General features: G+C 36.0%; 2 protein-coding genes across 2 annotated transcripts; both read left to right on the forward strand.

Annotated features, from left to right (window-relative positions):
- Positions 1-4,262: 4,262 nt before the first annotated feature.
- On the forward strand, positions 4,263-5,911 carry LOC129424048 (NAD(P)(+)--arginine ADP-ribosyltransferase 2-like). Its single transcript, XM_055180612.2, has 3 exons — positions 4,263-4,569; positions 4,810-4,919; positions 5,004-5,911. The coding sequence occupies exons 2-3, from the start codon at positions 4,863-4,865 to the stop codon at positions 5,760-5,762; spliced, it is 816 nt and encodes a 271-aa protein (XP_055036587.2). The 5' UTR covers positions 4,263-4,569; positions 4,810-4,862; the 3' UTR covers positions 5,763-5,911.
- Positions 5,912-8,605: 2,694 nt separating this feature from the next.
- On the forward strand, positions 8,606-10,964 carry LOC129436573 (inward rectifier potassium channel 2). Its single transcript, XM_055194783.2, has 2 exons — positions 8,606-8,677; positions 9,453-10,964. Exon 2 carries the CDS (start codon positions 9,654-9,656, stop codon positions 10,962-10,964), a length of 1,311 nt encoding a protein of 436 aa, XP_055050758.2. The 5' UTR covers positions 8,606-8,677; positions 9,453-9,653.
- The last annotated feature ends 261 nt before the right edge of the window (positions 10,965-11,225 follow it).

Consider the following 11,225-nt stretch of genomic DNA (forward strand, 5'->3'; position numbering starts at 1 on the left):
TATACAGTGCCCTCCATTGGGACAATAAAGGCAAAAAAAAAAATCCTTGTCTAAAAATTACAAGGTAAATATGAGACAAAAGTACAGAATGTCACATTTTATTTTTCACCTTTTTTAACAAGACTACACAATTTACAAACTTAATAGAACAACACATTTGGATTTTACAAATGTGATGAAGAGTGAAAAAGTCCTGATCAAGGGGCAACCTTCCGATCTCTCAGATGAAGCCAACATGGAAGTCTCTTAAACTTATAGTTGCCATCATGTTTCTATCTCTGAGGTCCTTTGCCGATATCCGAGGTCCTTTGCCGATCCCGCTTCCCATTTGCCGAATTTTAACGAATACAATGTTACAGATCCTTAAATTTTTGCCTGGCTGCCAAACCTCTCTTTACACCATGCTCACCATCTCCCCTCATTAAAGTAATTGTTTCAGAGGTCAGTTTAGCCACTAGCCAAACCGTTAAAGACCAGAAGTTAGCTTCAGGCCAGGTGCGTAACCCTATCAACGTGCATGTGCCCAATCAACCCGTCTATGGTCATCAAATATATAAAGTATGCATACACACTGAAACTGTGTCCAGTTATAAATTGGGGCCAGCGGACTTGCCTTGCTTACAAAAAAAACATAGAGACCGCAATTGGGTTTGCCCATGCAGGGCCCACATTAGTTTTGACAAGAGTGTGGTTAGATTTAGCCAGATAGGGTGGGACCAATTAAATACCTAATGGAATAAATCATAAACTATTCCTGTTGTTGTTGTATGGTTGTCATATTGCGAGTGACAGTTTAAAAACAACTAATATTATGCTGATAAAAATATGTTGGGTTTATTAATTCTGCTTCCATATTATTACAAAAATGCAATTACAGTACAGTACAGTACAGTACAGTGTATATATATATATAACTGTTTATTAGTTAATGTTTATTATAGTCCTTAATGCATGTACTTTTGTTAAGGAAATAATTTCTTAAGCTCATGTCTCCCTCTAGTGTGTAAGAAGTGATATTATATTTATATTTTTCATAAATTAATATTTTTCATAAACAATACTGAATACATCTAATTGTTTTATGTGTTTATCATGGTTTGTTCAAATAACTTTCATGATATGCCTCTGTGCTTTTTTATTTGCGCATCGAAGACATGTCACCCCTGAAAAACAAAACAAAATTTTTGAAAATTCTTCATATATATATTCTCTTCATATATATATATATCAGGACACTTCTTTATTTCATCCTCCCACTGGGTTATACATTGGCAGATGTAAATATTTACTTTTTTTTATTCATGTTTTAAATCAATGCCATTGATTTGTCTCAAGATGCAAACCAGTAACATCTTTTTCCAAGGCATGTTTATAAAAGATGCTTAAACATCTTCATTTAAATATGGCCTATAGTAGTCCTGGCTTTAGCTAAGCCTTGTCTGTGAAACCAAGACAATATGTGTTAATTAACAGGCATGAAATGAATAAGAAAATAAGGGCCATAAGTGAATAGGGGTTTTCAGCAATATAAAAATATTCCCAGAATGTGTCGGTAATGTGTCAAAATACAACACAGATCTTTCATTATGTGATGTTGAACATTTGTGGCTGCAATGAAAAACGCGATGTTTTTGTGTTTGTCTCTTTAAATGCAAAGAAAGCTTCTGTTCCCCTCCCCGTAAGTAGGGGGTAGAGCGCTTACACATGTGCTTTGGACTACATCAAAACATGTGTCACTGGCAGAAAGTTAGTCATGGGTGGGGCGTAATCTCATTGTGACATGAAGTTGATAGCGGATCCCCCAACAGCCTGTTTTGTGTGACTGTTGCTGTTTAAAGGAGATTACCTTATAAAATACCGTCATCAAAGACACCATTTGAAGATAAACGTATGTGTTTATGTTTGCACTTAAACTGGCAGACTGGAGTGATGAAATAATCTGGAAATCTATTAATAATTAGAATAGAAAATAATTAAAGACGATGTCCGGTGTTCCCTCTATGTGTCTCTTATAGTGTTTTCATCACGTTACGTTTATAATTTATTTAGAAAGATTCAAGATTTGAGTGGGTTATACTGAAAAAGCAATAATATCACCATTTATTTATCCGTTTTCTATTATTTCTTTTTAACTTAAATCTTATACGTCTTCCTCCTGTTTGTTCTATGATGTTTACATACTTAATAAATATATAAATATAGCACACACATGATGTAATGTGTTATTAATATATAAACAGGCCTATGCATATTAATTTGTATGTAAACAAATTAAAAATAATAGTTTTATAATAGTTTTAGAACAAATAGGTAGGCTATAAATATAAAAAAACAGGAAAATGCTGAAATATTTAGAATACATGATAGTATTGCTTTATATGTACTTTAGCGATTTAATTATACTGTAAAAATAATTGATATATCAATAAAGAACAATACATATACATTACATACATACATGCACATATATCAGTAGCCAAGCCATTTAAACTTTTTATTTATCTAAAAAAATAAACTTAAAGCAACACTAAAGAGTTTTTGCTCTTTGCTCCCCCTACAGGTTAGAAGTGTAATTGTCCATTAACACTGTCGTGATTACTGCAGCATAGCTGGCTCTGATTGGATTGTAGGTCTGCCGTAAAGCAAGTTTTTGTAGTTTTCACTCGAACTACAGGACCGCGACCCGACTGTTGGAAACTTCTTTAGTGCAGTTTTGGCCGATAGATAGATAAATGTTTCGAGTGGATGAACGACTGAAACTTTTTTGGAAATGTTATTTTAAGGTTAAAAAACTCTTTGGTGTTGCTTTAACGTGATGAAAACGTTATAAGAAACATTACACTGAAGGGAAACAGACTTCGACAGAACACAAAATCAAAGTTTAACGCTAAAAAATACTGCAAAGCTGTCACTTTCTGCCCCCAGTTGTGCTCCGCCCACAAAATGCGTCATCTCTGTTTGCAAACACGCAAATGATCTATTGATGGATTTGTATAATAACAGGATGTTCCTGCACACACACTGGCGACTCATTTTCTGCTAGAAACACATTTAAAAGTGCATTTTTTAGGACAGGGGGGCTTTAGCTTTTCATTAGTAGAGATTAACCGATATAAAATTATTCAACCAATTGATGATTATTCAGAGTGATATCTGCTAAAACCGATGCCAATACCGACAGTTTGGTGGTCTTTTGACCAGTCGCAATGAAATTAAAATGAAAAAACTATATATATAGTTTTTAATATTGTGGTATTATTAAAAAATGACTTATCTGTGAGCTTCATTATTTTAAAAAAATGTGTGTGTGCTCATAATCTTTAATCAAAAATGCAAATCTCCTCCCCTCCTCAAAACGATTCTCTCTTCACTTCCGGTCATATGGTATGGCAGGTGGGCGGGGTCCGGGAGAATATCACAGCGATTAGCAATTAGCAACACGACCCAACTTCAAACAATCCAATCAGATCTCGATGGGCCAATTCAAATTCAGCCCTGCCTTATTTCATTTCAGAAGCCGTTTCATTCGGATATACGTCACTACGGGGAAAATAAGGCAATCACTACTTCCGTTTCATGGCGACTTTAAAGTGTGAAATGCTTGTCAAATATGCAACACATATTCAAAATGTGACCTCTGCATTTAACCCATCCAAGTGAGTAGTGAACACATGCTTTGCAAGCCGTGAACACACACACAGACACACACAGCAGTGAGGGAGCAATTTGCTCAAGGGTATGTCGCAACCTGCCGGTCGCAAGATTACAATTATTAGCCGATATATCGGTGCATCTCTAATCATTAGTTCATATTTAACTACGAATAAAATGTAGGGGTCTTACTGCATAATTATTTATGTCCTGTTATTGTAAAGTAACCAAATAAATGTATGCACGTACAAATAAAGTAACCTGAAAAAAAATGTAACTCTGTTGCTGTGTTAAGCTGAATTCTGTCAATTTTCATTCTGTTTATTAAAGTAAAGTTCATTTTTCATTTGCATCTTAACTCTCTTAATGTCTCTCTGGATTATGATTTGACAGTTGTCTTTGACAGTACAGTATTTTAACAAGTGCAGACAGAAACTGTTGCTTGTTCATTTCCTGTGATGAGGTGTTAAAGCCCATAGCAGGGCAAATGAGTTAACCCAAATGAAAAGTAAAACCTAATGATTTTACTTTTCTCTTTAATGCTTTATACCATTTGTGCTTTGCAAATCATGAATGATTATTAGTTCTGGTTTATGAGAACTTATTTTTACTTATTCCCATTTCTACATTATTAGTTGTTTATTTCTCCATCGGCGCAATGAAAACGCCCCGACACAAACAGACAAAAAATGGTGTGATATGGAATTTAAATATAGATGTTGTTATCTGCAGATGTTCACATTCAATAGCTTAGAAACCTTTGCCCCTCCTACTACTTTCTATTGGCATAAAACCCTTGTAGTTTCTTTCTCACTGCCACTCTTTGTTCATGCACATAAGATCTCAACATTATTTATTTAAGTACTCTGAAACTTGTTACTGGAAGAAAAATCACCTGAAGGTCTCAACATCTGAAAGGTTTGTAACTGTAAATGTTCATGTTGGTGAATTGATTGTTAGCAGATATGATTTGATATTTAGAGTCAATGCTTGCATTAATATGCTTGCTTTTAAATGTTTTAAATGGCTTTTAAGGCAAAATGTTAAATGCTTTCTTATTCCTGAACTGGAAACTATAAGAAGCTGTGGTCTGCAGTTTTGTATCGTGCAAAGATTTTGGATGTCTTTCTAACACAATGTTGTATTTTTGTCCTGCAGCTTCTTGACTGTATAGTATTCATACCTGATCTCCATTCGTTTTGCAAATCAGGATGTTGATCAACGCAGCTTTAATTCTCATTTTGACCAGTAAAGTTGTCCTAGGATGGGTAAGATTGTAAGATATGAGTCTGTATATTACTGTACAATCATGATTACTGATGAACTAAAATTATTATTTCTCATTGCTACAGGATAACAGAGTGCCTGTTGAAGGAGAGATATATCCGTTAGATATGGCACCGGACTCAGTTGATGACCGATATGATGGCTGTACATACAAGATGGAAAATCTAGTGAGAACAAAATATCTAATCAAAGAAATCTGTGATTATAAAATATCTTACTTTGGGGAAGCTTGGTTGTATAGTACAGGACAAATCCCTGGACCTGATAAATTGAAAATGCACCATTTAGTTGCGATTTATACGTACAGTATTTCTGAGCTACACAGAAAGTTGAATCAGGATGTTAGGACTGGTAGACAAAAATACAAAGACAAGATTTACACGTGGTATTCACTTCACTTTTTCTTGACAGAAGCGATACAGATTCTTAAGAAAACACAAAATAAATGCATAACAACTTATCGTGGTACCAGACTTACATTTGATGAGAATGTTCTGAACAAACATATTCGCTTCGGCTCATTCGCGTTCTCCTCTCTTGATCGTAAAATTGCAATGGGATTTGGAACAGAATCTTGTTTTGAAATCAAAACTTGTTATGGTGCTGATGTGTCAAAATACTCCCAGTATCCTCATGAAAAAGAGGTGCTGATTCCCCCATATGAAACATTTGAAGTCACTGCTATCATGAAGAAAGAGCAGAAGAAAAGTGCCTGGTGTAAGACTGTGTTCATGTTGAAGAGCTCTGGATTTAGAAGTGACTTAAACTGTGCCGTGGTCTCAATTAAGCCCCAGATATATCACAATGCCAGTTTCTATGCCTGATTGGCTCTTACATACATTTCATTCATTCAATTAATTTCTTTCATTCATTTATTTTTTTATATTAAGTGTTGCTGTGATTTTAATAACATTTTATAAACCAATCCTGATGTTTTTAAAGGAACACTGTACTTTTTTGAGGGTATGCTCATTTTCCAGCTCCGGGTCTGGCGCTACCACTTTTAGCATAGCTTAGCACAATCCATTGAATCTGATTAGACCATTAGCATCATGCTAAAAAAAGTAACCAAAGATTTTCGATTTTAAAACTTGACTCTTCTGTAGTCACATCGTGTACTTAGACTGACAGAAAATTAAAAGTTGTGATTTTCTAGTCAGATATGGCTAGAAACTCTACCCTCATTCTGGCGTAATAATCAAGGACTTTGCTGCCGTAACATGGCTGCAGGAGGCGCAATGATATTACGCAGCACCTGAAAATAGTCTCCTTGGTAACTTTCAATAGCAGGAGACTATTTTGGGGCAAATAGGAAAAATGGGAACAATATTGAAACTCTTTGGGGGTTTTTTGCGCATTGCTGATGGTCTGATCAGATTCAATGGATTATGCTGAAAGTGCTAGCGCCAGGCCCGGAGATCAGCTAAATGGATTCCAAAACTGTAAAAATCAAATGTTTAACTCTAGGAGAGCTGGAAAATGAGCATATTTTCGAAACAAAAGTCCCTTTAAGGACTGTAATAAAACGTTTTTTTTTAGATTATATGCTGAATTAAATGCAGCTTAATACATTTGTTGCATATTTTTCCATTTGTTGCATACACAACTTTGCCATCCTGCTTTGAAAACTGAAATTAATTTTACTATAATTTATAATAATTTATTTATTATAGCCAATATGGCCATCATTTTCTTGCCCTGAGGAAAACTAACCATGGTTTTATTAGCCTATCAAGTTTAACGACCATGGTTTTTGGTAGGTTGATTTGTATAACTATTCTTATAAAATTATAAATCGTTGTATAACATTTATATAGATGATTTTAGTTAAACCATGGTTAATTTGTATGGTATTATAACAAATAAAACCATAAAAACAGATCAAATGAATTAATTGTGCCCCACAGATATTTATAAATAAACATTTAAACAGGTTAAATAACAGTATGTATTCAGCAGAAAAGGTGTTGGTGTCTCGGTTTTAGTATTATATTTGACGTTTTGCATTAATATTACTGCTACAGTATAATATTGTGTTGCATTTTATTTTTCTAAGATTTAATTTCATGTAATGTTGGTTTATTCTGCAGCAAAGCATTGTACCTAAAATGAAATAAAACTTTCTGTCTCCATAAACTTCTCCAAAGTTAAAAACATCTTTGCTCTTATGTGTTAACACTGTGGATTGTGTAAGAGTTTGTTTCTGTTGTCGTCTTCTCAGTGTTTTGTGTGTGTTTGTACCAGTAAAACTTCCATCCAGTTGACTGATCAATGTGACACTTCAGAGTCACTGTTTGCTTCCTGTCAGTAGAGATCCTTCAGTATCTGATGTGAGTTCAGGTTTTGATCCTGCAAGATAATAAAATACATTCAGATCCTGAAGAAGCCTCTCTCTGAGTCTTTATTACAGTCATTGATCTTTAACAGAGAGTCACATGATCACTGTACTGTGAAGTCTATGGATGTCCATCTCTCTCTCCTCTACACCAGAACTCATCCTGATCTGATGGTGATCTGATGCTCAAGATATTTTCCTCAAAAACTGAAGTCCCAGTTGTGTCTTCATACCACTGATATCTCGAGTTACAGCACTGAAAATTCAATCAAAATGAATCACCTTTAGTTCGTTTGAAGTCAATTTGAAATGGAGTATGTATTAAACAAAGCAAAACACTTGGAGATGTTGTTACTGCAGAAGTAAAATGACAATACATCAATTATAAATTTAAATCAAATGTCTATTGATTGTACAGGAAGCTGATCTCATGACTGATGTGCACATTTCAGCCACTAATTCAGTCCTGTCTGCGTGTATCCTCTTTCTATCTTGACCATTTACATGAGGATGTGGTGGCAGTATGATGGTACTTGCACATGTGTATTATAGGAAGAAATTAAATGCTTATTGTTTGGGCCAGATTGCTGTCTGGATGTTTTTTGTATCGCCCATCACTGCATGAATGCTGCTGCCATTTGCACTGATTTCAGAACAGCCATCAGTATGAATGGTACATTGCAGATGCAACTGGAAAATGGTACTTTAGTCCTTTGGAAATCAGCCTAGAAATTGTTTTGGTAAATTAGCTTCCAAACTAATCGGTGCTTTAGTCATTTCTTTGTCTGTAAAACCATTTTTTTAACATTTGTGACCCTGGACCACAAAAACAGTCATAAGTAACACGGGTACAGTATATGTATTGTATGGGTCAAAATATAGATTTTTCTTTCATTCCAAAAATCATTAGGATATTACATAAAGATCATATTTTGTAAAGTACCTACAGTAAATATATCAAAATATTTTTTTGTGAATGACTTTAAAGGCGATTTTCTCAATACTTAGATTTTTATATACTAACAGACCATACATCAAAAGAAACCTTATTTATTCAGCTTTCAGATAATGTATAAATCTCAATTTTGAAAAAATGACCTTGGGATGTTCAAGGTTGTTTATGGAACCATACAGTCAGACATAAAACTTTTCAGTTTTTTAAAGAGATTGTATTTCTCAATGCATTGTGTTATCATGAGGGCAGGTTGGGCTGAGGGATGCTGTTAACACAACACCATCACAGCTGACATTACAGCATCACGGGGCGGAGATTCAGAGGATTTTGTGAAGTATTTATCGATCTGTTTGAGCTTTGGCCAACACACGGCTGTCCTTCCCTAGAGAACAACTTTAATCTCTCGAAATGTGCTGATATAAACCAGGTTAGGGACTGAACTCTTAAAGGTAAGTACTCTTTAGGTGTTTTTAATCTTTGTTTACTGGATAACGAAATGTAAATGTTATTGGGATCACTACAGACGAGCTATTTGCAGAACGCTGATTGTTAAGGTGCAGCTTTTGGCCATATTATTTATCTATCTATCTATTTATCTATCTTTCTATCTATACTTTTGAATAATATAATATAGAAATACATAAGCTATGCTCAGTGTGCTCTTGCTTTTATGTAATTTCTAAATTTAAAACCTTTTGCCCAAATTCTCTTAAATTTTGTGGCATTGTTTTTAATATTTACAATTAAAGAGTCCCATTGCATCTAAAAGTCCATACTGATTTAGATGGCAGTCACAGAATAGCAGACAACATTGTATTGATCTTTTCAGATCAAAAGAGGAAACCCAAACAGTATGTGTAACATTATTTCCATTTTCCTATACATAGTTTTTATTTTATTAAGCAAACAAAATAAGTCTTGTCTTATATTTTAAAATGTTATTTAAGGCTGAATGGATATAAATAATCTGTTTATTGTAATGTGCAGTGCTTCGAAAAAACACTTTGTGATGTCAAGCTATGTCAAGTGTTACATCACTCGTGATATTCATGTCATTCAAAAGAAAATGGCTCCACCCACACAGAAATTTCTTGATAGTTAAACCTTTTAAACCCTTAAAAGTCAAAAATATAAATGAACAGATTTTCATGCCAATATAGATTAAGTGATTTGAGATGCTTGCTCTGTAATATATTTATTTTTGTCCATTTGTGATTCCCACAGCCCTGTTTTGAAGATAAGATCCGATGATTTGGTGAAAGATGATAAGATCAGATTAGCCTTCACTTGCTTGCCCTTACTCTGGAAACGTATTTTTTGCTTGTTGTTCCACGCAACAGTTCAAAAGTGTTTCTCCAACGCTTCCTCCAAAAACTCAGACTGTTTTCCGAAGCAGACGAGGTTCAGCCAGCTCATGCCGAAGTTATGGGAAGCGTGAGAGCGCACCGCTACAGCATAGTTTCATCAGAAGAAGGCGGTATGAAGTTGTCGCCCATCGCCATGCAAAATGGCTTCGGCAATGGAAACGCAGGTGGGAAAGTGCCCACGCAGAATCAAACGCAAAGCCGCTTTGTAAACAAAGACGGCCGCTGCAACGTACAGTTCATCAACATGAGCGAGAAAGGTCAGCGTTACCTGGCGGACATCTTCACGACGTGTGTTGACATTCGCTGGCGTTGGATGATGGTCATCTTCTGCCTCTCTTTCTTGCTGTCTTGGCTTCTTTTCGGAGTCATATTTTGGCTAGTCGCACTTTGGTCGGGCGATTCGGAAAATCAAGAGCAGATATGCATTTCAAACGTAGACAGTTTTACGGCTGCATTCCTGTTTTCCGTGGAGACGCAAACGACTATTGGTTACGGTTATCGCTACGTGACAGAGGAGTGTCCCTTTGCTGTCTTCGTGGTGGTCTTCCAGAGCATTTTTGGATGCATCATTGATGCTTTTATCATTGGTGCGGTCATGGCCAAGATGGACAAGCACAAAAAAATAAATCAAACCATCCTGTTAAGATATTACGCCACGAAAGCCAAGAGAGACGGCAAGCTTTGCATGATGTGGAGAGTCGGGAACCTACGAAAGAGTCACCTGGTGGAGGCTCACGTCCGAGCCCAGCTTCTCAAATCTCGCACCACTGCTGAGGGAGAGTTTATCCCACTGTATCAAATAGACATTGATGTTGGGTTTGACACTGGTATTGATCGTATCTTTTTAGTGTCCCCTATTACCATTGTCCATGAGATCGACGAGGACAGTCCATTTTATGATATGAGCAAACAGGAACTGGAAAATTCTGAGTTGGAAATAGTTGTGATTTTGGAAGGGATGGTGGAGGCAACCGCCATGACCACTCAGTGTCGCAGCTCGTACGTGACAAGCGAAATCCTGTGGGGCCATCGGTTCGAGACGGTCCTTTTTGAAGAGAAAAACCTTTACAAGGTGGACTACTCGAGGTTTGAGAACACCTACGAGGTTCCCAGCACTCCACAATGCAGCGCCAGAGACTTGGCCGAAAAGAAGCTCATGAGGTCCAGTTCAAACTCTTTCTGTTATGAGAATGAAGTAGCCTTCATGGATAAAGAGGATACGGAGGATGACGATGAAGACGAGAAACAGAGTAGCGTTACAAGGGACAGTGTGGCCATAAAGGGATCCAATGTTGATGTGGCCACAGTTTCTAGTCAGGATACATTACCTTTACAGCTCACACCTTTTAGACAACAACCTGAAATGTGACAGGCTGATTTCATATTTGAATGAAAGGATGATTTATATATATAATAATGATGATGATGATGAAGAGTTTGGTCTACAGCATGCACGCAATTGAAAATGCTGGGGCAAGGCTATAGACTAAAACATTGTCGTTTGTTTTCAGGACAACCCTAACGATACTGTAGCTGCACGTGAAGGTTGGGTTACAAAAATCTTCTCGGACACTATACAAAAGAAGTAACACACATTTTATATACAGCTCTGTTACAACTCCTAAGTTGC

This window comes from Misgurnus anguillicaudatus, chromosome 19, assembly GCF_027580225.2.
Source record: "Misgurnus anguillicaudatus chromosome 19, ASM2758022v2, whole genome shotgun sequence".
In the NCBI taxonomy this organism is placed as follows: domain Eukaryota; kingdom Metazoa; phylum Chordata; class Actinopteri; order Cypriniformes; family Cobitidae; genus Misgurnus; species Misgurnus anguillicaudatus.

What these genes read in the sequence shown, in the direction of transcription:
- LOC129424048 (XM_055180612.2), top strand. Translation starts at nt 4,863, where the DNA reads ATGTTGATCAACGCAGCTTTAATTCTCATTTTGACCAGTAAAGTTGTC. An exon ending in GTAAAGTTGTCCTAGGATGG is followed by an intron (nt 4,920 to 5,003) that starts GTAAGATTGTAA and finishes TCATTGCTACAG; the next exon opens with GATAACAGAGTGCCTGTTGA.
- LOC129436573 (XM_055194783.2), top strand. Translation starts at nt 9,654, where the DNA reads ATGGGAAGCGTGAGAGCGCACCGCTACAGCATAGTTTCATCAGAAGAA.